The sequence below is a fragment of the Tiliqua scincoides genome, chromosome 2 (assembly GCF_035046505.1).
Source record: "Tiliqua scincoides isolate rTilSci1 chromosome 2, rTilSci1.hap2, whole genome shotgun sequence".
NCBI classification, from domain to species: domain Eukaryota; kingdom Metazoa; phylum Chordata; class Lepidosauria; order Squamata; family Scincidae; genus Tiliqua; species Tiliqua scincoides.
The window spans coordinates 73,487,770-73,515,765 of record NC_089822.1 but is presented as its reverse complement, the minus strand read 5'-3'; the positions used below and the strand labels follow the sequence as shown (position 1 = coordinate 73,515,765).

The 27,996-nt window shown below is 43.2% G+C and overlaps 1 protein-coding gene across 1 annotated transcript; it reads left to right on the top strand.

Moving 5' to 3' along the window:
* Window positions 1-5: 5 nt before the first annotated feature.
* Window positions 6-27,288, top strand: SPATA6L (spermatogenesis associated 6 like). Its single transcript, XM_066612580.1, has 12 exons — window positions 6-44; window positions 1,051-1,188; window positions 3,063-3,111; window positions 4,227-4,268; window positions 6,555-6,679; window positions 9,857-9,934; window positions 11,946-12,197; window positions 14,023-14,128; window positions 17,844-17,887; window positions 20,112-20,290; window positions 24,817-24,910; window positions 27,187-27,288. The coding sequence occupies exons 1-12, from the start codon at window positions 6-8 to the stop codon at window positions 27,286-27,288; spliced, it is 1,248 nt and encodes a 415-aa protein (XP_066468677.1).
* Window positions 27,289-27,996: the final 708 nt, after the last annotated feature.

The following is a 27,996-nucleotide window of genomic DNA, read 5'->3' as shown; positions in this document are numbered from 1 at the left end:
CAGGGATGCCGCTGAAGGTCGTGGTGGAGCTGCAGATCCATGCGGTGAGAGAGAGGCAGGGCAGGGCAGGGCAGGGCAGGGCAGGGCAGGGGGTTATGCAAGGCTCCCCCACCACAGTAGCTGTTGGCACGTGTCATGCCTTCATTCACACGTGTGTACTTCTCACGGGCAGGTGGTGATGCTCTTGCTTCTTGCAGTTCCAGCATGCAAACCTGTCCACGATTGCTCTGGAGTAAACCCAAGTGTGCTTAGTGGGACTTTCTCTGCACAACTGTGCAATCCTAACCATGTTTACTCAGAAGTAAGTCTCACTGTGTTAAATGAACTTTACTCCCAGGTCAGCGTGCACAGGATTGGAGCCTGGCAGCCCAATCCTATCCACACTTTCCTGGGAGTAAGTCCCATTAGAATCAATGGGGCTTACTTCTGAGTAGACATGCATAGGATTGGGCTGTAAGTGTGTTTAGGACTACAGCTCTCACTGTCCACATTGGAAGGGGGCAGGCAACAATAGATGCAACCTATGCCCCCCCTCCATCCCCAGCTGCATCCTATACCCCCCACCCCCAAGCCCTGGTTCTCAGCAAAACTAGAGCTAATTTCCCAGAGGAGATACTCAGGGCTCCAACCTGAAAGCAAATTTCTGAGATCTGCCTTTGAAGTCTTGCCCTGACTGGTGGGGGATGGTGCTGGCCTTCTGCACACTCTCTTATTTTAGCTGTTAATGTTGTTATTTTGTGAGCAGAACCGGACCATTGGTGATAGTTTCAAAATGGGCCAACAGGATGATGTATCAACAACTTTGCAAAGCCAAGGAATTATTTTCCTTACTCTTCCAAAACTCAGTGATGAAGGAGAGAAGTGACAATAAATGAAATGTAATCTTTTTAAAAGTATACCAACTTTTTGTATAGCCTGAGAACAGGACTCATGTAGCAGAAATTGTAGGAAATACTACTTATAGTTGTATGACCTTATGTTGCAAACTCTACTGCTTATTACTTTCAAGTGATGATGAGCTTTTCTTTTGCTCCCTCTCTCTCCTTAAAGGTCACTTGTCCTGGTGTGTACTTGATGGAGAAGAATGATGTTTATCTCCATGTGAGCATCCTGGGTCAGTGCAAAGAGACTGATTGTCGTCCTCCCATATTCCCTCTCCTATTTCGTGAGAAATTGTGGTTTGAAAAGGTAATGTAAGATTTTATTAAAGTTGGTCTTGTCTGTTTTCAGGCCCTGCACTCATTTTCCAAAAATGACTGCCATATGCCTCTAGAAAACATAAGAACATAAGAACAGCCCCACTGGATCAGGCCACAGGCCCATCTAGTCCAGCTTCCTGTATCTCACAGCGGCCCACCAAATGCCCCAGGGAGCACACCAGATAACAAGAGACCTCATCCTGGTGCCCTCCCCTGCATCTGGCATTCTGACATAACCCATTTCTAAAATCAGGAGGTTCCGCATACACATCATGGCTTGTACCCCATAATGGATTTTTCCTCCAGAAACTTGTCCAATCCCTTTTTAAAGGTGTCTAGGCTAGACGCCAGCACCAGGTCATTTATGAAGAGGTTGAAAAGCACCGGTCCCAGGACAGATCCTTGGGGCACACCACTTTTCACCTCTCTCCATTGTGAAAATTGCCCATTGACACCCACTCTCTGCTTCCTGGCCTCCAACCAGTTCTCAATCCACGAGAGGACCTGTCCTCTAATTCCCTGACTGTGGAGTTTTTTCAGTAGCCTTTGGTGAGGGACCGTGTCAAACGCCTTCTGAAAGTCCAGATATATAATGTCCACGATATAATGTCCAATAAAACAAACAAGCAGAACACCAATACAACAGTCTTGTGTACTCATGCACATCTACACATGATGAATATCAAAGGAAGGAATTTTTTTTAAACTTTTAATCCATTCTGCAGGCATCCTTCTAAAGGTGCAGCATTGGGAGCGCTGAGATTTGCTGATTGTGGCAATCAGCAATGTTACTGAAATTGTTGCTGAAATATGGCAACTCAAGAATTATTCTGGCCAATCAAAATAGACAGTGCTTCAGCGTATGAAAAGGTCATTAACGGCACAATCCTACGTATGTTTACTCAGAAGTAAATCCTACTGTAGTCAATGGAGCTTACTTCCAAGTAAGTGCGCATAGGATTGCAGCCTATGATTTGCTTTGGATTTATCTGATTGCAGCCCATCCACTTTAATTTGTGGAAAATGTATCAGCTCCCCTGTTTTGAAAGGGTTTGTTTTTGTCAGGTTACTAGGTACCAAGGACATGGTTTTTGTGGAATTAAGAAGGTTTGTTTTATGACACTGATATAATTGCACAGGGCCCAATTGGGTGAAATCTCCCCAATTGCCTTAAAGCCTGCTCTGTCTGGGAAGGGCAGGGGAAGGATGGATTGGAGACGTTCTGGGGTGGGGGGCAGATGGGTGGGGGTGGGCCAGTGGGAAGACCGAGCCTAGGAGGAGAGCAGGATCTAGAGAGAGCAGATTGAATCAAAGCTCCCCACCCAGGCAGCCTAGCCTCTTTAGGTGGCACAGATCCAAGTAGCCCCATGGGGTAGCTACCACACAACATGAATGAATGAATTCCCCTTACTCCGAGTTGTGCTGCAACTTGGCCCAGCCCTGCTCTGGATGCAGCGCAAGCCAGCCAGCCTGACCTGCTTCAGGGCAGGTTAAGATTGGGCTGTTACTTGATTTGCTTAGTAGTAATCATCCTTTAGCTAAAGGTTTCAAACAACTGCAGACTAAAAGCAGACTTGTTTAATTCTGAGATTGTCTTAGTTCTGTTGTGTTAATATAATAAATATAATAGTAAAGAGGGTGTTCCTGTCGAACAGTCATTTTATTTTATAAGATATTAAACTTCCCTTGATATCACAAAAGGCACCTATGTTGAAGCTTTGACCATGTGACTGTTTATGTGTCATCAGTTGATTAATCAACATCATTGATTAAAAGAGATAATTTACAAAGAAAGATGTTTTTACTAGGTTGATTCTAATGGGTCATTTTATTTAAGTTCTTGCCATTGCTTCTATTCTGTAGGTATTTGAAAAGGCTACAGACCCTGTTGCTGTGGTAGAACTGCTAGAGAGTAAGTTTTCCAAAACCTGTTTCCTGAAGTGGTAATTCTGCCATTATTCCAGATCTGTATTTGATTGTGCCAGGCAGTGTGTCTCTCTTAAGCAGCCTCATTTGCAGTGCCTAAACAGAAGCTTGTGGGCTTCAGAGCCATTCAATAGAGATCTCGTCTTTCTTCCTAAAGTAACAGACTGAGAAGATGTGATAGACAGGAAAAAGGCAGAGTCCTTCTTATTTGGATAGCATTGGTATCGCCACTCTTTTAATTCAGGTTAGCCAACAAACTGGACTGAGATTGTTGTGTCTATAGAACAGGAATAAAGAAAATAGATCACTGTCAAAAAGGAAAGTTCCTGGCTCAAACTGGACATTTTGTTCACTATGTCTATGCTTTTCCATGTTTGTTTTTTTCAAAATAGGAGTTACAGATCTTCTGATCTAGATGGGGACTAGGCCACATGCTACTTGCCCTAAGAGGGAAGTTGCTGTTTATACTCATAGCATTTTCTCTTCCAAAGAAAAACAGAAACTTAATTTTCATTAGGTATATGACATGTGGGAAAGGGTTAAACCAGGGGTGGCCAATCTTTCAGCTTTAGGACTCCTGGATCTTTAACAATTATGTAGAGGAGGGAATTTCAGCACATGTAACTTGTCATCTGATAAACAGCACCTGCTGAAATTCCCTCCTCTACACAATTGCTAAAGATCCAGGAGCCCTGAAATTGAAAGGTTGGCCACTCCTGGACTAAATTCTTTCTTCTCTGCAGATTGTGATCCTGATCCAGGTTAATGGTCCCACAACTGCAATTTTTTGAAAAACGAAAGCAAAAATAGAAGGCAAAAATACGTATGTTGTAATGTTATATCAGTTTTGATCTCGTGTCTTGTGACTCTCAGTCAAATGAAGATGCTTGTGTTATGTCTCATAACTAGAGGTGTTTGAAAATGGTGTTATTTATTTTACTCAGAAGTAAGCCCATTTTGTTCAGTAAACCCATCTTACTCACCAGAAACAAACACCTCTATTCATAAGCTCTAGAAATTTGGCCCTAATTGAAAATATAGCTTAAATGAATGGACTTCAGATGTCATGAATGACATTGTTCATCTTTTTTTTTTCTTTAGAGAATGTAACCAAGTTTCAGTTATCTGAACTAATATCTTCAGGTAAGGGGGGAAACAAATATTCTTTGCTGTTACTGTCAATGCAAGAGAGAAAGAATGACTATCTGGTCTCCTGATAATTTATTATGCATAATGTGCCTAACCCTAACCCCGCTCCCCCACATCTTAGGATCTCGAGTTGGAAGTGACCTACAAGATCAATGACAGCCAGGTCCTATTCCCCACTATTGTCCACAATAGTGTTGTGTGGGGACAGGACCAGAAGGCTGCAAGTGTGTTTGCTTCCATTATTGATTATCACCAATGAGGAGGAGATTCTGGAGAAAACCACCTGCTATAGAAACTATTGTACATACAGTACATAATTTCAAGTTTGTGGAATCAAATGTAATTCATAATGGGAAAAATGTGTGTTGTGGCATTCTGAGAAATGAACACAGGGTGGCAGGATAAAACTTCTGTAAGATTTGACTTCAGAGTCCTTCTGAGATCTGTTTTGGACATTATGTACATAAAGATCCATCAGGCAAAGCATGAGAAGAAAAGTGAAATGGGCCAGCAAATATAGCTAAATAGTAAGAAGAGAGAACATATTGACAGTTTTAACTTTTTTTTTTTTAAAGCAAGCTGAAAGAAGTAGAAGCACAGTTGTTTTGTCCAGTGGTTCTCAACCTGTGAACGCAGAATTCCCACAATGACCATTGAAGGAAGTGGTTAGATGGCACCACAGGAGAGAGGTCAATGGGGGCTCACCCCTCTCCTTTGATGTCCAGTGCTTTCACCACCACTTCTGCTGAAGGCTGCAGAAGGAATGCTGCATTCCAAACATTCCTTCCTTTGGCCATTAGAGGAGGAGGAGGTGGTGGTGGTGAGAGCAGGGAGAGAGTATCCTCCTTTCCTTTCCTCATCATGTCCAGTGCTGCTGCAGTTTCTTTCCTTTTCCTCCTCTAAAGGCCAGTGGTGGAGAAAATGCTGGGAGCCCAGCATTCCCCTAGGCAGCCATTATAGGAAGTGGCAGCAGAAATGAATGCTGAAGCAGGGAGGCAAGTGAAGCAGGCAAGAGGTTGGGATTTCCTCTACCTACTATTCCAACTAATTACAACAACAATGCCAGAATTGATCATCCTGTAATTACAGTGTTGACCCTTTAAGAGCTTGGTGAGTGTGAGAACGAAAAAGAAGAGAATATAATATCTAAATTTTTGCCCAGCAAAATCTAAATATTAGATGTCTCTTTAAGAGTTCAGAGGAGGAAGATATTCAGTTGGAGCTACAGCAGTAAAGGCCATATATTGCACATAAATCTAGACTAGTTCCTCAAAATGCTGAAGACTTAAATGCAAAGAAACAGCCCCCCCCCATAATTATGGTAGAAAACCCCAAGCATCATCCTACCTATTTGTCTTTGATGTTTATAGCATTAGCCACATATCATCTCCCCACAAACAGTTAACTAAAAACAGATAATAAAAGGAGAAGTAGGAATGTGGTTTTAATGCTATGTATCCCTGACGCCACATAATTTCGGACATTGCCTAAATTCGGACATTGCCTAAATCAGCTGTACAGTTTGTTTATAGAATTCCTGTCTCAGAACAGAATTGGGCACTTGTCTGACTGAGGACTAAAGATGGCATCATGCTCTACTTTGGCTAACCTAAGCCCAGGCTTTCATTTCAGAAGAAAGCCTCAATGAACTTTTCTCCTTCATTTTGCTTTTCTTAGCTGTAAGCAGCCTGAGCAGTGGAAAATGAACTTAGGCAGTAACTTGGTTTTGAGGCATGTTCATGGCTTTTGAGATTAGGCAAGAGTGACCTTTTTGGAGACTTCCCTGACAAATTCTGGAATGACCAAACAAGATGTGACTTTAATCAGCCCTGGCATGCTTGCTTTTTCTCTGTAAATAGTATGGGCTGGGAGAAGGCAGTCTGGATTAGGACCACAGTGGGATTTTGGGGGGCGGCTTTATACCAACCTTTGCCATGGTCCTCCTGATTACTCTCCAATCAGTGCTATTTCCAGAAGCCTATGGCATGATTAAAGTTACATCTCATTTGGTCTTTAATGTTTAGTCATTCCAGATTTTGTTTTTCTCAAGCAGGTGCTTTTCTTAGTTTTCTAATTGCAACCGTTAGTCTCCCACATGATTCAACAAGGTTATACACAAGGTGACAGAATGTTCTTGGAGGAGAGTGCACTAATTCCAAGAAGGGTTTCTTTTGAGGTATGAAGAGATAGTGTGTTCCATTTGGGAGGCTGGTTGTAATGACTGCATCTTCCTTCCACCCAATCTTCCTCCCACTCAATCTTTATCTTTTAATATTTCAGAGGAAGAAGATATTGCATTTTATGAGGAGAATACTCGTGATTTTCTGTTCCCAGAACCCAAACTGACTCCTACATATGCCGGAGTGGACAGAGAGTTACTAATGAAAACAAATCCTTCTTTTCCTGTAAGTTGTTATGATGTGATTGTTTGTGAATATACCAAAGTGAGAAGGTTCTGTAACTTCTATTTTTCTGCTGTGGTCTTACTGTTTAATAATAATAATCTTAATTGTTGTAAGCCACCTTGGGCATTATTTTGATAATGGAAAGATAGGAAATAAAGGCCTTAGAAAAATAAATAAAACCAATATAGCTGTACCTAAATGGGAGCATGTGCTATGAATCCATGAGCATATCCTACTGAAGTGTTTGGGGAGAAGAGTAGTACTATATATAAATGCAGTAAATAAGGCTGCAGGCCTATATTTACTTACCTGTGAGTAAGACTCCACTGTACATGGGGCAATTTCTGAATAAGTGTATAGTGTTTTGTTGTAAATTTCTGATATATCTCAGGACTTGCAGTTATGGTTGCAACCAGCTGACTTACTCCACTTGCCAAAAATGTTTTGTAGGTATGTCTGTGAGGCTGTAGTGCATTGATTTGGCAGTCCATGCACCTGTGTATAGCTTCAAGTCCAGCTATGCAATCTCATTATAAAATGTTCTAGGACAGTTGTGACACACTATGTAGCTAACTATGAGTTGGTCAAAACTCATGTCCTGCTGCCTTTTCAGCCACTCCTTATAATAGCTGCTGTTGCACAGTGCCACAGTGGTATTTTCTAATGGAACAATCATACTTTTTCCTAAGCAGGACCTCCTAAGATGTGGACTTCAGTATGTTAGTGGTGCAAGGAAGTTAATTGTTAATTTCAGTGTTCTACAAAGTGTTTAATTTTTAACGTGAGTGTGGATCACTTTTCAGGTGAGAACCATGTGTCAGATAATTTGTCTGCATTTGTGGGACTGTACTACAGATCTACTAGCCAGTGGCAGCTGGTTTTGATCTCCCAAGTTCAGTGGTAGATACCATTTTTGACAAGAATAATCATGACTGTTGACTTGAGTATTTGACATGAATAAATACACTGGCACTCTCAAAGTATTTGATAATCCAACTTTACTATAGCTTGACAAAAATGGTGGGCACTTCTTTGTGTTCCATAGTGAAAATGTACATTTATCCTAATGTCCATGAAGTAGTGAAACTGTTCTTTTTAAAAAATTAAAATTTGTGTTGGTAAATGCTAGTGCATATTTACTAAGGAAAATTTTCTGTTTACTATTGTCAGTTTATGCCTAGCAGACTCTCAGTTTGTTCCTATTATGTGTATGTTTACTCAAAACAAAATCTTGCTGAATGTAGGTAAGTTTATTCCCATGTAGGTGAGTTTAGGATTACAGCCTGAATGTTTAAGTAATGATAACCAAATTGTTTCCCATTCTTATTTTAATTCAGTCCTGAACAGGCATCCAAGTTATTTTTTTTTTAAAACCAGTGCTACAGAGTTACTATGGTTTATTTATATCTCATTGAGTACACGCTTATTGAATATACAAGTGGGACCTCAGTATCTATGGATTTGGTGTTCACTGATATGACTCACCACTGATACCTGGGCCTTCCTTTAAATGCCTTGTAACAAGGAAAATAAAGTCCCAAAATCCAATTTCCCACCTTTACACTGTTAAACCGCAGTGGTTACAAGCTTCTTGGGGTTAAATATAGCTTTAAAGATTCATTTCTGGGTTTTTTTGTGCCTCCATTGTTGCCCCAGAATGCATTGTATAAATGCTATACCTCATTCAGCCACTAGATGGGGTGAATAATAGAATCAAATTATTACATTAAATTCCATTGTTCTCCACATCCAGTGGCTGAAAGTGGTATAGTATCTATACTGATGCATTCTGGGGCGACAACAGAGGAGTGGGAAACATGGAAGTAGGTCTTTAAAGCTGTTTTTCCACAGATCTGGTATCTACTGATGGTTCTGGAACAGATATCCAGTGGCTAACGAGGCATGACCTGTAATTTTTGATCTTGTTCCTATATAGACTTTGAGTCTATCACCATTTGGATACTGGTTTAAATTGTTCCCCATGTGCTACCTCTATGTGGCAATTTTTTCATGCATAATAATTTGCTATGAGGATTAGGGATACAATCCTTTGTATCCTTTCCCAGGAGGAAGCCCCAATGAACTCAGTGGAACTTTTGAATAGATATGCATAGGATTGGGCTGTGGATTGTTTGGTCCCCATTTCATAGAGGTGGTGGCGGCGGCAATGCAGAGCCAGCTTAGTCATGAAGCAGCAGATTGTGGGGGGACCAGCAGATTCCCATTCACCCCGAGTCTGCCACCACCTCTCTCCAGCTTGCTGCAGACTGAGTCACATCAATCTGCTTCTGCTTCCCTATCCACTCATTTTGCTTCTCATGCAAGGAAGGAAATGGATTGTTGCTACCTGCACCTGAAAAAACAATGCAGACAGTGGTCATCTGCTTGACTCACCTTGCTCTTTCCTCCCTCCAAACTTAAAGGAGCCACACAAGGAAAAAGGAAGGTAAAGGGGGACTGGGGGAGCAGCCACTTACCCAGCTCCTTCCTTGAAGTCTCTTTAAGGATAGCGGAAAGTGCAGTGCACGCTGAGAGTTCCCAGCATGACTCGCACTTCCTGTTTTGACTAAAAGGACACATGGGAAGGAACAAGGTGAGTGACCACTTTTTCTTTTCTTCTTCTTTTTGGTGGCAGTGTATCTGGTGTAAAGCTTGGCAGTCCTTGTGGCAATGACTGGATCTGACTATATACACACTTTGTATGCTGACACAGGTCAGTGCTGCCAGCAACCTGTGCAAACACATGAGTAGGCTGAAATGGCACCTGTTTCTTACTCCTCAAAATAGAATCTGATTCAGAAAATACAAATTAATTCCACAGGACTTTACAATCAGGATAGCAAAACAGAACTAGCGAAGCAACCTGCTAATGAGATTTTCGGTAGTGCTTGTAGCTTCAAAATATGTGCTTGAGATAACTTCAATGATCGTTTAACACCTTTATGTACTTTCCGTTGGAAGCATTAAGTACACTTGCATGTATTAAGTGCTCTGTCAACTGGCAGTTTGAACTCCTTTAACAGTGAAGTCTTAGGGCTGCTGGTGGCCTTTCAAACCAAGATGAGATGTGATGACAATGAAAATGTGCAGTTGTATCATTTTCTATGCTGTTTTTATGTGTGACTACTCACCATGTTTCTTTACACTGTTTTCCCCCCTTCTCTTAAAATCTCTAAGGGCATTGCACCAAAATTAGAGTTTTCCACAAGAACAACTATTACACAACTTCCACTTCAGTCCAGAAGATGGTATCGTGTACGTATGTTAGCTGCTTGAGTCAAATATGAAGGGAAATGTATTTTATCATTTGATTAGTTGTTGAACTTTTTCGTTTTTCAATTATGTTGTTTTATAAGTTTTAGGATATTCTGAACAACCTATAAAAAGAGGGCTATAAATTTTTCAGACAAATTTTCTATTCTTCATTACACAGATGCACTTAGGCTGCAGACCTGTATACATTTTTATGGGAGTTAACTCCATTCAACACAATGAGACTTACTTCTGAGTAGGCATGAATAGGATTGTGCTGTTAATATGACACAATAAACACACGAATTTTGCATGCAGGCAGATCTCTCATATTGTTACATATTTTTAGCAATTCTGAACAACCTCATTTCTGAAACTTAGAGATCTATTATATACGTTTAAGCTTTTATGTATAATTGTTAGAGATATTATCTCTTGCATATGGCCCCATGGTTTACACTATCTTTCTTTATGCCTTTGATTTGCAGAAAGAGAGTGCGAGAGCTGCCAATCTAGGAGTCCTGTATTAATAAGTACATGCTTCCTCAGGCATGCATCTGAGGGAACTAAGACCACAGGCTCATTCATACCCACATTATGCATTGGCATTTAAGGAAATAAAAGAGGAGGCAAGAGTTAAGAGTTATTGAAATGACCCAATGCCAGTTTATTGAAGAATTAATTCCAATATTAGAGCAATAAAATCAAGCCAAGGCTCTAGAAATACTGTGTTTTCAATTGAATAGGCAGAAGCTATATTGAAACTTACTAGATCTGAGAGGAAGAAATAAGGGAGGGCAAGAGAAAGACCACTGTTCTTCTGAATCTGACTTTAGCCTTTTTATAGAGGCAGGGGAATGAGGACAAAAAAGAGAAATAGTGCTATGGACACTAGCCTGCTTATCCAGGAGGCATGTGGTGGTGGGGGAGTGTTGGTGGAAAAAGATTGAGAGCTTGGAGGGGAGCTTCAATTTGCTGTCAAATTAAGGGGGATTAAGATGCCAGCCAAACTATGGAGAGGCAACTGAAACTAACTTTCTGCAGAATTGTACAATATAAGAAAAATACAAACGCTTATGCTTTGAGAGAGGGAGGAGATGTTAAAAGAAGAGATATATGTACAGACAGTCTAAGAAGGCAAAGTTAGTAGAAATATGCAGATATTTTTCCATGCACTGACTGACTGGCATGGTCACCAAGAACACTGTGCTAACACTACACAGTGATAATCGCACACACTGGAAATCTTTCACATCAGAGTGAACTGAGAATTGGAATTAGGGACTTTATAACAACTGCATTCCTTTGCACAGAGGGTAGGTGAATCTTGTTTGTGTGGTTGCCCACCACTTTGAAGTATAGATCCTTCCAGGAACCTTCCCATTTTCCCACATCACAACAGGTCAAACCAAATCCCTTGGTTGAGAAGGGACAGTGGGATTTAGATAGAGGAGACAGCAGATGTCTAGAGCCTGATAAGGGGGTTATTACTGCAACTTCTGAAACTAAGATGAGGATGGGATGATATGGGTCTCTGTTGGCAGGGACATCCTGGGGTCAGGATGCTCTATTCTGTTGTTTGTCCAAACAGACTGAATTTAGTTTTGATAACAGGATGTGCTATGTCTTTTGGGTTCAGATAGGGATAAGCTGCAGTTACCTATGGAAAATTCCAGCCTCCATCTAAGTTTTCATGAGGTGGGACGGAACAAAGGTTGGATGAAAATGACTTTTAAACCATGCTGGGGCTGTGTGCTCTCCTGGCATTGACCCTGGGTCAGAAGATGTGCTTCATGCATGCTATATGCAGGGGAGTTCGGTAACATCCCCAGTCTATTCCGATAAACAACAGGGAGGATTGTGACCTGTGAAATCCCCATACTGTTGGCATGGGGCTGTTCTGGGGAAAGGTAAACCAGCCATTGATATGGCTGCCTACTACTGTATTGCTACACCTATTGCTCCTATACCTAGGTTTCTAAATAGGGGGTGCCAATATGAATGTATTTTTCAGGAGAGGAATAAAATCCGGGTAAGAAGAACTTCTTCTGCATCACCCCGGCGAAGGAGCATCTCGCCAGCACGGACAAGAAAGAATAAGAGCTACAGAAGATTTTCAAGATCCTTGCGATCCCCATCTCCAGACCAGACAAAGCACCTCCTTGACTTATCTAAAGATGACCAGCAACAGACATCTCCTCTGAGCTTGAGATCTACTAAGCAGAAAGCAGAAACAACCACCAGGCCACCTTTTGTAGTTAGACATGTAAGTCCTCACTGATAACACTAATAATGAAGGTAACTTTTAGAAATTGTTCTGTCGATTAAAGTGGGCATTGTGTCCTTTCTTCTACTACAAAATGAACAGAAGTGTTAGGAAAATTAAAGTTCCATAGTGTGAACGCTGTGCAAAAACAGTGTTGTGTGTATACTCTTCTATTTATGGAGCATATAATTGCTCTTTGGTAGAGTTGGATAGAACCTGCCAGTTTTGATCCATAACAGTTCAGTTTTGGAGTTAATGATGGGCTCCAGTTTGCAAGTAATTTGGATATCAGTGCCAAGTCCAAACTGATTACAAATAGTTCTAATGTGCGCTGGTAATATCACTGGGATATGGCAGGACCTAAAAACCTCTAAGCAGACCTTGATCTTCATGGTGGAGATCAGATCCTCCTGACTGTCCTGGTAGAATCCTCAGGGGAGCAGGGTGTTGGCAAGAAGAGGCACATCCCTTTGTGCATGGCTGCCTTTAAGGCCTTGGATTTCACTGCTCATGCATAGGTCTCTGGGCATCATGGGAAGTGCACTTGAGGCACCTTCACACGTTCTAACTAACTGGGTTCGTGTCTGTTTCATACCTGGTAAAACTGTACTATTTGAAGCATGTGTCCATCTTTTTCTTATAATGTATATAATGTGGAAATGGAGAGCTTCAGGTGGTCCCAGCTCTACATGTTTCTACAGTGTGTATGAGATAAGAAAAATGCATTAAGGTAGTTCAGACGTTATGATTTTAAGAGAAATGTAGTCACAATATGTGAAGCAGCTCTAACAAGCTGCATAATCACTTTGGTACCTTTTGACCCATGGTGGGTATAGGCATAGGGAGAGACACCATAATAAGTGACTATTCCTTCCATACATTTTATGGTAATGGTTAAGGGTGAACTCCAGGTTTGAAGGGGGTGGTTTGTGCTCTTTGGTGGCCCCCTTCTATATGTATGAGCTCCCCTGTGAAGGTGAGGGGGCTTGCTTTGGTGGTAGTTCATTTTTTTTTAATTTCTTCCCCTTTTTGCTATTGCTACTGGCAGCAGAAATGAAACTTCTCTTAGCAACTGCTGGCTAGAAGCTGCCACCCCCACCCACTCCCTACAATACCTCCACAGAATGCTATTATGGGGCATTGTGAGAAAAGTGGTCACTTGCTCTGATGTCTGCCATTTTTTTATGGGGTGTCCACCCCCCCCCCCATGTCACGGAATAGTAGTATGTGTGCCCTAAGGGAAGGCACTGGTGAAACATCAGTATTTTACCTGAGAAGAGCCTCAATGTCCTGAGAAAATTCTGCTTTTTATGTTCTGTAGCATTTTAATTTTTCAATACTGTTTCAGCCCAATCTTGTGTAAGTTTGGGCTGCTGGCTGGAGTGCTTTGCTACAGAGTGCTCCATTGGTGGCCATTTTGTGAGTGGTGCTGCAAGAGGCAGCAGCACTCCCCATTTGTTGCCAGATCCCACTGTTGGCTGCCGGAGCAGGTAAAGCAGCTATGGGGGCAGGGACAGGGGCTTAACTGAACGGAGAGGAGGGAGGAATGGGGCAGGGAGGCTGCGGGAGGGGGTCAATCTAGTGGTGATGGCGTGTGCCAAATCCTGTCCCTTCTGTCAGTAGTGGGCCCTGCCAGGATGCTGTTCCCTAGCAGCTGCCCAAGAACGCTACTTCCTGATTCTGTGCCTGTAATGCTTAAAAGGGCCACAGGATTTATTACTATATGTGCAACACCCACATCCAGTTACCATTTTCCCCTCACAATGTTGGGGAGGAATATAGCTGTTATGTTAAGAATATTTATACCATTTCTTCATTTTTTTAGGTAGATACTTCTAAAATGTTTGAACAAACTCCATTAGAGGTAACCTCTCGAAATGCAAGGCAAAATAGTCCATTGAGGAATTCTCGTCCATTTCAGTTGAAACGAGGTACTTGGTTGTATACAACTAAGAATGTGAAGACCATAGCAGAGGAACTTGTGATATCATTGTACTGTACTCCATGAATCTTGTTCTCTCTGCTTGCTCCTTTAGATTAATGTGTTGTACACTTCGCTCCATTGATTTCAGTGGAAAGTAGGATTGTCCCCCAATTCAAAGCAATGTCCAGTATGCCTTGCACTTAGATCCTGAACCATGACATAAGTCAGTCCCACTGAGATTAGTAGGACTTAACCTCCAAGTGATGTGTTTCAAATCTGGGTGGTCAGCTGCAAGTCTCACACCTTGCCATGCATCTGCCATTGAAGTAAAGAAATTCTTCAACTTGATGCTAAAGACTTATTTACTACAGAGAGAAGTTTTAGAACTTTACTAGACTGAGGTCGCAATCCTAACCAATTTTCCAGTACTGGCATAGTTGTGCCAGTGGAGCATGTGCTGCATCCTGCAGTTGGGAGGCAGTCATGGAAGCTTCCTCAAGGTAGGGCAATATTTGTTCCTTTACCTTGGAGTTGCATTGCCTTTATGTCAGTGCTAGAAAGTTGGTTAGGATTGCGACCTGAGGGTCCAATTTTCCGTTGCTGGTGCAGTTGTGCCAGTGGGGTGTGCGCTGCATCCCGTGTTGAATCAATTGGACCTTCTTAAAGTATGGGAAGATGTGTTCTCCTTCCACTGGGCTGCATTGTGGTTACACCGAAGCTGGAAAGTTGGATAGGATTGGGCCCAAAGCTGGTTCCCGTTTTCTGTGGGCCTGTTTTCCTCCCTCGTTTTAGTTCTTTCAACATTGTCCACTTCTGACTGTCACTTCACCTCTCTTATAATGTATGAAAAGGTGGAAAGGTATATTTAAGCTTTCTCTTCTCAGTGTGTAGCCTTCCTTCATGAAACAATCACATTATTTTTACTGTTGAAAGCACCAAAAATACATTTAAGAGTTTTTTTTCATTGTCTGGAGAGGCCTAAAGCTGCTGTACAAAGTGAACTCAAATAATTCAGCCCTTTGAAGAATGAATTTGGGTCCTTCCATCCTTAGGGTGGATTTATACCTCCAAATTAAACTGGTATAATAGTCATTTCTTCTCCCCAAGGAATCCTGAAACCTAATTCTGAAATTGCTTGGAGGGGTCAGGTATATCTGGCCAGCAAGAGTCACATAAGTGTCTTATACGTGGACTTGCCAAAGTACATCTCCCAAAATTCCTTGGGAAAGCTATGACAGTCAAATTAGTATGAAGCCAATGTACACTTGAAGTGTAGGTATTCCGTGTTGACAGTCATAGATAATTTATGTACTTCCTGAGCTATAGGCAGCACAATCCTAACCTGCATGGAATATGCAGGCTACAGTGGCCTGGTGCAGTCTGGAGGTCACCTTGGGCGATGTTTTTCTCCTTACCCCATGTCAAGCTCTAGCCTGCCCTATGGGGCTATTGAATCCATGGCAGCTATTTAGCTGGCGCAAATTCAAGCAGCTCATGTAAGGCTGCTCAGGCTAAGGGATAAGATGCAGCCTGCACTTCTGCTGTGACTGATCCTGCCACCATCCCAGGCTCTTCTGCCACCCTCTCCCACCTCCTGTGCCACCAGGCACAAACGTACCCTATTGGGCCAGCACAGGGTCTGGATCTGGTCCTCTTGGGTCAGCAGAAGCCTCTACACTGGCCCAATCAAGTCCCATGTCAGTGCAAACATGTCTTATGGCACATTTGCAGCACTTGGGAGCAGGTACAGGGGTCTGCACCTGCTGAGAACGCTGTTTGGATTGCGTTCTGAATTCTGGTCAACCATGGTGCTTAACTGGTTATTAAAATAAATGTCATTATATCACATACATTCTTTACTTGTGCACGTTCACAGTACAGCATGAGACCCTTTGGAAGGCACACATTAAGTTGGAATTGCAGAGGGGATCTGTTTTTACTTGCAGAGTCTTTTTTTTTTTAATTTTAAGTGCTGCTTCATGAAACAGAGAAAAACCAGCTTGACACTTATCCATCTTCTCAAATCCTGAAGGCCATAAAATCTTTTGCCCAAAGCACAACATGTATAAGAGCAAATTCTGACCACAACATGTCATATGCTGATGCTGCTTGACTTACAGATGTCCAAGCTATGGGCAGCTCCCTTGGCCCTTTCACACAGGTGCAATTTGCCCTTTGTTGGTACTTCTGCTCAGGCATGATAGCTCTGAACTGACAAGAGCCCGTTCTGACCTATGTTGATTTCAAGTTATGAACAGACCTCCTGAACCTAACCTCTAGGTAAGCAGGGGACTTAGTATATTGTTCTTCTCTGTATTGACCTCAACACAGCCTCTGCTTATAAGGCAGGCTAGAACCTCTTCAGTTTTGCTTTTGGGCCAATTGCCAGAAAAGCAACATGCTAGGTCGGTGTTTGGGTCATGAAATTGACAAGCTGATAGCTGATAGCTGATAGCTGATAGCTGATAGCTAACCAGGAAAATGTATTGAGCCCTTTGGAAAATGAAATTGAGCTGCACGTGCACATTTACTTGAGAGTAGATGACTGTGCCTCAGTCCAGTTTGAAGGGCAGGCCGAGAGGACTGCCACTGGAATCATCTTGATCCAATGAATGCAGGTCCCAAAAAACACTTGAGAAGGAAGTCTCCCCCCCCCCCAAGTTGACAAGGAAACTGTATTGAACCCAAAGGAGATGGAGCTGCACTTGTGTATTTACTCATGTACAGCAACCCTGCCTCAGTCAGCTTTGAAAGGCAGACTGAGAGGCCTGCAACGCTACCAGGATGGCCCCGATTTGATGAATGGATGCCCAAACAACACTGCAGAAGGAGGTCCCCACCCTCCAAGCTGATAAGAAAAATGAATTGAGCCCTGTGTAGACTGAAACAGAGCAGCATGTGCACATTTACTCACAAGTAGGCAACAGTGCCTTGGCTCCTGTTGAATGCCAGGCAAAGGGGAACACAAGGCCCCCAGATTGGTCCTGATCCAATGACAACTAAGCTCAACAGATGCTCCAGAAAGCGCCCCATCCACATCCTCATGGTAAAAAGGATAAAAACAGAGGCTTGACCAACTGATAAGGTGAAACTTCTTTTTGCAAGTCTGCTAATGCTAGGTGGGTCCCAAGAGAGTGTCATTTTAAAAAGTGGGTCCCGATGCTAAAACGTTTGGGAACCACAGCGCTAGCTGATTCTTTGAAGCTGTGCAGTTTGTAAACTGACAGCTCTTAAGTCCCATTTTCAGATTTTTCTGAAGCTGCTGACCCACCTACTCACCCTTCCCAAACGGTGAATAGGCTATCACCTCTGACATTGCCTCCATATTTAACAGGCTCCATCCCTAGTCTCTAATCAGAATATGCTGGATTTCAGCACTTGGCACCATGGTTCCCTTTAAGCTGCATGGCCACACAGCTCAAAGCCGAGCTCTGTGCAGCTTGGAGCTCGGCATTCCCTGAAGTCCAGTGAGGATGCTTGACATCATCACTGCAAATGATGAGGAACTCCTATGCACTCAGCGAAGGGGTTGCACAATGGTACAACTGGAATATTGTTTGGCACCTAACACTTGTGAAGCTAATAGTAGGTTCAGGTAACCTGGCAAAGTACCTACATTCTCATGTAAAGGGAACATTAAACCATCATATGATCTTTTCTTAGTCCTCTTTCCATGTGAGAAATATGTAGTATAATCATTATTTAATTAATTTTTTTGGCAGCATTATCGGTTGATAGCTGGAAAGCATCATGTCCCACAGCTAAGGTAATGTAAGAAGTAGGGTATGTAAGACAGGAGGCTACTTGATATGAAATAAAATATGAATGATTTCTCATTATTTTGTATATTTGTTTTATTTATGTTGTGCCCTTCCTCCAGGAAGTTTAGAGTGGTGCACATTATTCTCCCCACCTTTATCCTCACAACAACTCTGCGAGTAAGTGAGACTGAGAGTTTAGTGATTGGCCCAAGAGCATCCAGTGAGCTTCATGACTGAGTGGCAAATTGAACCAGGTCCTAATTTGACAACCTACCACTGGTTCTAAAGCAGTGAGTGAATGCTCCCTGTGGTAGTGTATGTGGGTAGGAAACAACAAATACCTAGGGCTTGCTGTAAATGAATTGTGTGGTATGTTTTGAGTAAGAACTGGAAATATGTAGGTATATGTAGGAGTGAGTTTCCAGTATAGGATGGTGCTTATAAGTCCATCATGTGGCTGTACATTAATATCCAGAAAGTGAAACAGCTCAGTGGTGTAGTTCAGACTGAGATTCAGGTGGAGCGAAAGTTGTTGAACACGTGGTGGAACTTCTCAAGGGCCTCCTGCCCAAGAGTCTGGACTGTAAAGATATTCTCCATGTATTTCAGGTAGAGGAGAGGCCTTTGGGTTCAGGAGCAACAGGCATGTTTTCTCTAAATCAGTGATGAATATGTTGGCATCTTGTAGAACCATGTGTGGCAAAGCTTGGGAGCCAGATTTATTGTAACTTTGGGGATAGCAGCTCCCATATGAGACAGCCCATCCCCTGAAGTCACTCATAAGCATGCTGCCCCTGCTTGAGGCTAAAAAGATGGCAACAAATGGGAGGGCTTTCTCTGTGGCAGTTCCACAGCTTTGGAATTCCCTCTCACTTGAGCTAAGAAGTACACCCTCCCTGTTCTCTTTTTGATGGGGATGGAAGTCTCTTTTCTTTTGCCTTGCCTTTTCTCTTTTGTTGTTGCTTAACTCCTTTTGTTCTTGTTATTGGTATGGTTTCATGCTGCTGTTATTTTATTGAATTATTACATGTTTTAATGCTTTTAATTTTTTGACTGTTTGTACTGTTTTTGATATTGTACTGTAAGCTGCTTGGACACCTTCATTGTAAGGGGAAAGGCAGGGTAGAAATATTTTAATTAAATAAATAGCACCCATGCTGCAGTGGTTTCCAGTTTGTCTTGGAGCACAGTTCAAAGTGCTGGATTTACAGCTCTCAATGGCCTTGACCTAGGTTACCTGCTTAGATAATACCTTCTTCTTTATGATCCCTACTGTGGTATGCTGAGATTGGTTGATCCTGATAGTGGGGAATGCACATTGTTAGTATATGTCTGTATTTTCTATCTGGACTGACAGGCAGCCCAGTCCTGAGCTGCCCAGCATGCAGGGCTGCAGTGGCGCGGAAAATGGCTGCTTCTGCATCCAGCACTTTCCAGGCAGCTGCCAGTGGCTCCTCGAAAGAAGGGAACTTTCGTCCCCTTCCCCTGGGTAAAGCAAGTAGCCCCGCAATGGGGCTACTCAATTCTATGGCAACCCAAAGGTCAGCACAGAATCAAGAGCCTCCGTGTCAGGCACCAAGCAAAGCTCCACTGGTCCCGCCTCCCTCCTGCCCCGCTGCCTCCTCCCACCCTCCACCTACCTTTCCGGGGCTCGATGATCCATGCGATTGCCAATCAGTGGAGCTCCAGTGCTAGCCCAGCACCGGCCAATGTTGGGCTAGCACCAGTGCTAGGGTCCACAAACATGCTAGCCCAACGTTGGGCTAGCACCAGTGCTAGGGCCTGCAAACATGGCACATTTGCAACAGTGCATGCTGGCGGTGAGCCAGCATGCTGAGCTCAGGATTGGGCTCTAAGGGCCCAATCCTATCCAACTTTCTGGGGCTGATGCAGCTGTTCCAATGGGATGTGTGCTGCATCCTGTGGTGGGGGGAGAGTTACAAAGCCCTCATCAAGATAATGGAACATTTGTTCCCTTGCCTGGGGGCTGCATTGAAGCTGCATCAGCACTAGAAAATTGGATACAATTGCCCTAAGGCAAGTGTGTGTTTTCTGGAAAACGTCAAGTATCTATTTGACAGGTAGGAACCTATCTTTGTCCTGATAGTTGTGCCTGAAGAAGTGGCCCTGGGAATCTTTCGCTGTGCCCATTCATAGGCATTATGTGCAGAGGTCATCATTTCTTCCTCCAGAGTTCTAACCTTTGGAACATTTTTACTTGTTTCACAGGTTATCAGAGAGCCAGATGAACACTGCACATGTAATCAAGATTCATCACCTCTTGAAACCAGGAAACCTATCAATTACTCATCCATCTCTCCCACTCGTTGCCACCAAACTTCGTTTGCCTCCCCACAGCGTTACCGGTCACCAAGTCCGAGAGGAAGATGGGCATCTCCCGCATACAGGTTATTTTTTTTGAGACACTTAAGTGTTAGGCTCAGCATTACTAGTCAGCAGGTTTTGTGCTGCCTGATCTACTGCCCACAGGAATCAGCTCTGGACCAGTGCAACTGAATCAGTGCTACCTTCCCCCATTACTTCATTGCTCTTGGACAGGTTGCTGTTGTTGCTCCTCCTTGTCACCGCCAGGATCAGCAGTCATCTCCATGGGGAAGCAGGGAAGATTAAGCAGACAAGGAAAAGATTGAGAGGAGAGGGTCACTGCACAGTCATGGGGCAGTAACTGCCAGCTTGGTTGTGCGCAGATGTTCTTCAACGTTGCCAATTTATCAATAATCAATTGGCGTGTTAGAAGGGCAATGGATGCATGATCCCACACCAAGCAAGGCAATGGAGGCTGTCCCTGTCACTTTGGCCATGAGGCCAGTGATGGCTGCTGTACTGTGTGATGGTAACAAGAGGACCCACCAATCACCTGTGCCACTGGGCCAGTGCTTCCTCCTCCATTGCTACATAGGAGTGAACAGCCCTTATAAGAATGATGTGCCCACAGTATTAACAGTTAGACATGAAAAATTCTTATTTACCAAGGCCTCTGGTAATTGATCAGTTATCCTTCGTGTCATCCTTTGCTGGTTTTACGCATTTGTATCATGACTCTATTATTTTTATCATAAATTTAAAAAATGAACAGATTTGCTACGTAGAAAGATGACTTTAATATATAAATAAATAAATAAATAAATAAATAAATGTTCTAATGACTGAGGGCCCAATCCTACGCAGTGCATGCCGGCTCACTGCTAGTGCACACTGTCGCAAATGTGCTGTAAGGCACGTTTGCAGTCTGGAGTGCCAGTGGAGCACCAGAGCTCTGCTGCTCAGTGGTCACGCAGACTGCTGGGTAGCAGAGAGGTAGGTGGCGGTGTGGGGGGAGGATGGGAGGAGGCATTCCAGGGCAGGAGGAGGCAGAGGGAGGGCAGGGAGAGGGCAGGGAGGAGGTGTGCTGGGGAGTGGGAGCGGGGCAGGTGGGAGGTGGGACTGGTGAAGCAAAGCTCTACTGGATCCTGAGCCTCTGTATTGGGCTGCCTGTCTGACATGAAGGGTCTTGATTCTGTATTGATCCTTGGGTTGCTGTAGAATTGAGTAGCCCCAAGTACTCGCCTTACCCAGGGGGAGGGGGACAAAAGTCCCCTTCTCCCAAGGAGGCAGCAGCTGTGGCTGCCTGGGGAATGCTGGATGCAGCGGCAGCAATTTTCAGCACTGCTGCAGCCCCACGCACAGTGGCGTCGCTAGGTGGGTGCGGGTGGTGTGGGCTGCACCGGGTGACGCGCACGGGGGGGGTGACACGCTAAAATCGCAGTGGTTAGGAGTAACCCCATCATGTTATATACCGTTGGATGTGGAATTTCCAGCAGAATGAAATGCAATAAACCAGAGTGAAATATCTCATTTCTATTAAAAGTTATGGCCAGAAAAACCAGGGAACAAAAAATGCGTGGAGTCCTATAGAAAGTGAAACTGAGCTGTATCGTGCGTTTACTTGTGAGTAGGCAAACTTGCCTTAGTATGTTGGAAAGGGCAGGCTGAGAGGAATCCAATGACACCAGAATGGTCCTGATCCAATGAATGCAGTTCCCAAAAATACCTGAGAAGGAAGTACCTCCCTCCAAGCAGATATATGTATTGAGCCCTATGAAAAGCGAAACCAAGCCCCATGGTTGCGTTTACTTGCGAGTAAGCAAATGTGCCTTGGCTGGTGGTCAGGCCAGGCAAAGGGGAATGTGAAACCACCAGACTGGTCCTGATCTGATGGAACTGGAGCTCAACAAATGCTCCAGAAGGCAGCCCCCCCCCCACTAAAAAGGATCAAAACAGAAGCTTCAGCTGATAAGGTGAACTTTTTTGAGACTTGCAAAGCCTGACAGTGATCTGGTTTAAATAGAAGTTCTTAAATTGAACTGGGCAGTGGGTAGTGCTGAAAACCTTACTGATTTTGGAGGGGGGGGGGTGTTATTGCAGGCAGGCTACAGAGGAAATTCACTTGGTGGACTAGGGCTAGCTTCTGCTTATTTAATTATTTGTTTTACTTTAATTATTTATACTTATTTATTTCAATTTGCCTGATGATGTCACTTCCACCATGACAACACTTCTGGTGGGTTTTGAACAGATTGTAATTCTAAGAAGTGGGTCCCAGGACTAAAAGTTTGAGAACTGCTGCAATAAGGTGTTAGTAAGTTGACACCCTGGGGGTGTGTGTGACACCACTAGTGACCAAAATCACTAAAATCACAGTTTGCAGGAATAATATCATCATGTTATATATCAATCAATGCGTAATTTCATGCAGAATGTATTCTATCTTTGTTCTATCAAAAGATACAGCCAAAAAACCCGTGGGGGAGGAGTGATGGTACATCACCACGCCCACCACCTGGGGTATTGCCCACCCATGGCATGGGGGGGGTGACATGCTGGCATCCTGCACCAGGTGACATGAATCCTAGTGACGCCACTGCCAATGCACCAGGCAGCTCAGGATTGGGCTGTAAGACTGCCATCCTAAGCGCACTTACTAGGAACTACTTACTAGTAGGTAAGGTTCCTAGTTTACTTCCTAGGTTACTAGGAACTTCCTTTGAACATAGGCTTCTGACTAAACATGTGTAGGATTGTGCTGTAAATGCAGAAGCTGCAAATCTGTCTTTCATGTTCTTTTCTTTGATGTCTTGAAACTTTGTAGAGGATTGCAAATATCCAGAGTTCTCTCCTAGTGACAAGTTAAAGTGACAGTTCTGGGCTTCCTTCTCTGTCCTGCTGACTGGATGCAATAGACTGATGCTGAGCTGCAGAGTTAATGAAAAATAGGGAACAAAGTTCTGGGCCGATCCCATAAACAATCCTGACCTTGTGGTATAAATAGCTCAGAAGATCTGAGAGAATTCCACATTTGAATTCCTTTGTCATTGCTTTAGAAAAGAGGAACTTTGGGTTCATCATCAGCATTTTGGCAGAAATTGATCCCTGCAGCAGAATTTGTTGTTCCTCATTTCAGGAAGAGCAGTTTTGCTGGTGTCTCCTGTTCCTACATTGCAGAGAACAGAGGTCGGTGGTTGAAACAGTTGTTTGGCAATCACATTTAACAGCATGTTACTGACACTTGTTTAGGTGCTTTTAACCCTAATACTAGCATGGTGGGGGCACCCAGATTGGGAGGGAAGTGGGAAGGATGTGGGGATTTAACCCTTTGTCCTCACTGTGTTCCTGGTTGGTGTTGCCCTCTCCATGACTATCAATAATCCCAGGACAGAAGCTGCCATTGTTGCCAATGGCAGCTTCATCTCTGCAAATAGCAACCATTACCAGGGAGAATAGGGGAGTCTGATATGGATCAGGACCGTAGTGAGGAAAAAAACCCCTGCCACAACCCTGATCTTGATCCCACTCCTGCATGCCTTAAATACTGATATTTAGGGGGGAAAAACCTCTCAATTTGCACCAAAGGTCAATGCTGTCCTTAACATAACATGTAGTTTATCCCCCAGATTCTAGCAACGAACAATAAGCCATGATTTTGCTCCTACTAACTAGACTAAGAGGCACTTTTAAGTAGTGTTTCTCTTAGTATGGGGAGAGAAACTGTCCCTGTTCACCTCAGCATAGCGTATTTTCCAGTGGCTGTTTGCTGGTTTGTATCTTTTTCAGAATGAGAGACATTGAGCCAGGGAATCATTTTTTTTATTTTATATACACCTTTTATATATACCTTTCTCTCTTTTTACACAGCATTCAAAGCGGTTTACACAGGCAGGCTAGTCCTAAATCCTTTTTTTTTTTTCCATTGGGGTTTTTACAGTATTGTTCTGTGACAGGAACTCACTGAACCCTCAGTTCCCTAACTGTTTCTGTCCAAGTGTAGCCATCAACTTGGTTGTGCTCTGCACTTTCAAGCTTTCACACCTGCTTAGCTTTCTTCAGGCAGGCACTTGCTTAACCACCAGACCAAACCTTTTCACAATTATATGTTAAAAATGGTATGCTTTCTATTATGCAAGCCACTTTGTGAACTATTTGTGTTGGAAAGCAGTGTACAAATTTTTTAAATAATAATTGGTAATCTTCATGCCATGCTTGTATGTGTCTAGAGCTGTCTAAGTGGCTAGAACAGAACTCCCAGTTGTATGAATCTTTGGTCTGACCAAGCAAAGCAGCCCTTATGTTCTTAAGTTAGTACCAAGAACAAGCTACAATGGAATCTGATACAGTAGTGTAGTATGCATCTGGAACTTTGGGATATTGGTAATTAATTCAGCTGAATAAGTTGTGCACTTTTACAGGAGTACATCTTATTAATGTCACTTGGTGATACCTGCAAGCCAGAGTCTTAGGTCACTCATTGGCTTAGAGTGGTGATATGTAGAAAATGCTTCAAGTAACTGACATTTTTTCTTTGTTACCTGATGGGGCTGTCTGTGTGGAAATTAAAAGAATGAGTATAAAGTGACTTGAGTCTGCTGACATTTTTTAGGTTTTACTCCAGCCCCAGTTCCAGCTGGGAAGAGATAAATGAGAGAGTAAGAAATCTGCTAACCTCAGATGAGGCCAGGCAAAGACTTTCCAATGTGAGTATGATCCATTTCAAGAGTTGTTGTTGACAGAAGTTTTGTTGAACGCTTTCAATGAACTGACCTTTCTTCTCGCACTTATTTCTAACTGTCCACAAATGTTCAATGTCAGTAAGTGTAAAGTCATGCACATTGGGGCAAAAAATCAAAACTTCACATATAGACTAATGGGTTCTGAGCTGTCTGTGACAGATCAGGAGAGAGATCTTGGGGTGGTGGTGGACAGGTCGATGGAAATGTCAACCCAATGTGTGGCGGCAGTAAAGAAGGCCAATTCTTTACTCAGCGTGTGGTCGGTCTGTGGAACTCCTTACCACAGGATGTGACGGCATCTGGCCTGGATGCCTTTAAAAGGGGATTGGACAAGTTTCTGGAGGAAAAATCCATTACGGGGTACAAGCCATGATGTGTATGCGCAACCTCCTGATTTTAGAAATGGGTTATGTCAGAATGCCAGATGCAAGGGAGGGCACCAGGATGAGGTCTCTTGTTATCTGGTATGCTCCCTGGGGCATTTGGTGGGCCGCTGTGAGATACAGGAAGCTGGACTAGATGGGCCTATGACCTGATCCAGTGGGGCTGTTCTTATGTTCTTATATTCCAGAAGGGTTTTCAGTGTTCCTTAGCAAGCAATCTGTGTGGTAAAGAAAAGGCATGGAACACTTTTACAGAACTAAAACCTAGTTGTTAGAACCCACCTAGGCTGGGTGTGGGAGATGTGTGAGTGGTCTCTTGATACATTTATCTTTCAGCTGGAAATGCAGTCCCAGGATGTATGTGTGTGCGTACAAATTTTGTTGCTGTTGTGTTGCTGTTTAACTTTATTCTGCAGGCCATATTTCTAATTAAAGTGCTCCATGCTGCTTTTTTCCCACATGGGGGGAAATATACAAGGACCCCAGCAGCTGGGAGGCTTACCAGGACAACCCGATCCAGTGGCATAGCTAAGGGGGTGCAGGGGGTAGCAGTTGCACCGGGCAACAAGCTTTAGGGGGGCAACAAGCCGAGCTTAACACTAGTGACTAAAATTGTGAAAAAATTGGTATGTAGGAATAATACCATCATGTTATATATCATTGGAAAGGTAATTTAATGCAGAATTCAATGAAACAAACCTCATGGAATATCTGTATTCTATCAAATGTTATGGCCAATTAACCAGAGAATGAAAACACAACTGCCTTATAGAACAAAAAGTGGATTTTCTTAAGTTAAAGCTGACCTATGAAACTGATTTTTCTGAGAACCAATGAGATGTTATAATACAACATGGAACCAATAGGGTGTTAATATGAGTCACCTATCATTTCTATGTATCATAATACAGTTACCCCGCTAAATGAGTAAAGAGGTACTTTTTCAAGTGGTGCTCCTCTTATATTTAGCAGGGGGAGAATAACTGTCCCTCTTCAGCACAGCACAGTGTCTCTAACCAATAATGGGCACACTTTTATTTACTTAATTAACTTTGATTTTGTTGTGGGGGGCTACAAAATCTTCTTTGACCTCAGGTAGCAGATAGATGCCTTAGCTATGCCACTGGCTGGGGGGAAGCAGCAGAGCAAGTAGGCGGGGAGCTTCTGGGAGGAGGAGTCAGGGTTTTTTTCTGATTTTCACTTTTTAAAAAGCCTGAGTGTGACATCACTTCTGGTTGTGACATCACTTCTGGGGCATCATTTTGAGCTTTGCACTGGGCTACGCAATCATTAGCTACGCCACTGACCTGATCCTTGCAGGTCTACTCAGAAGTAGTCCCACTGCAACTAGTCATTCAGTGGGGCTTCCTTCCCCAAGTAACAACAGAGTCAAGATAAACCATAAGCCTGGAAAGCCTTATGTAGGATGAGAGATATACTTTTCCCCATTTGAGTGCATTATCCCTTTAACTCTTAACTTAGGCTCTTTGAAAGGCTGTTTTCTGCTCATACATTTTTTCTGACTTTTGTTTTTGTTTAAACCAGAAACTGCTTTTGCTTACTAATTTAAAAAAACCTGTGATGGAGACACAGATCCATGCAAGTTAACTCAAACGTGACTTGCTGTTGTCTCTCGAAAATGATACGTTCTTCTAATGAACTTTAATAGAAAGGGACTGTGACAGACAAAGGTGGAAAGAACAGGGGACAGGATCATACATCAAGTTGTTCCTGGATGTGTAGTAATAAGCTGTTTTAATTCTCCTAGAGCAGCTGATATATTTGTTTTTACTTGAGTACATTTGGTATTGCTGATGATAATAAATAGTCCAGGTTAATAGGACAAGTATTTTGTAGGGACCCACTGATTTTGAAATTGATGATGTCCTTGAAAGAAGGTCCATCTCTTTGAGGAGTTCCCCACTGTGTGACTCACTGGAAGAAAGATACTGTTCATAGCTGTCATTGGCAAGGTATGCTGCTTGACTCCTTCTCTCTCTCTCTCTCTCTCTGTCTTTCAACTTACTGGAACAGTATAGCTCACAAGGTTAAAATAAAATAAAAAAGACCCAAGAAGTTTTTCAATCACCTAGAACAGGGGTGTCAAACATAAGACCCATGGGGTGGATGCGGCCTGCAGAATCTCTTTTTCCACCCCCTGTGATAATTGGGCTCTTCCAGCACCACCCTCAGCTGCTTTCATATGCTGGGCTTCAAAATTACACCACAGCAGACGCAGCTCTGCTGGAAGGGTAGTGCTGGGAGAGCCCACTCAGAAGGAGGTCTCAGAAGTTGGGAATGGAACAGGGGGAGGAGGCAGACCAAGAGGGACAAGAGAGGGAGAAAGGAGATGCTGCTGAGGTGCTAGGATAGCCAATTATCACATGGGCCACCCGTTCAGCAGAACTGCTTCTGCCAAAGCATAACTTTGCAGAGCACATCTCAGCTGCTGAGCTGCCTCAGCAGAAGCAGTGCTGCTGAAAGGGCAGTCTGCATGGTAATTGGGCTCTCCCATATCTTGAAAATATGGTCAAGACTTGTGTGTTTTCTCTTCTGTCAGGGACTTCAACCATGGGATTCTTATTTATCATTCTGCTATTATCAGCTCTTCAAGACCAACATAAAATTAAAATGTCAACCGGGGTGGATCATTAAGGTTGTTTTCTT

Coding starts and splice junctions, on each gene's coding strand:
- SPATA6L (XM_066612580.1), top strand. CDS start 6: ATGCCGCTGAAGGTCGTGGTGGAGCTGCAGATCCATGCG. Junction 1,189..3,062: donor AGAAATTGTGGTTTGAAAAG/GTAATGTAAGAT, acceptor TCTATTCTGTAG/GTATTTGAAAAGGCTACAGA. Junction 6,680..9,856: donor AAACAAATCCTTCTTTTCCT/GTAAGTTGTTAT, acceptor AAAATCTCTAAG/GGCATTGCACCAAAATTAGA.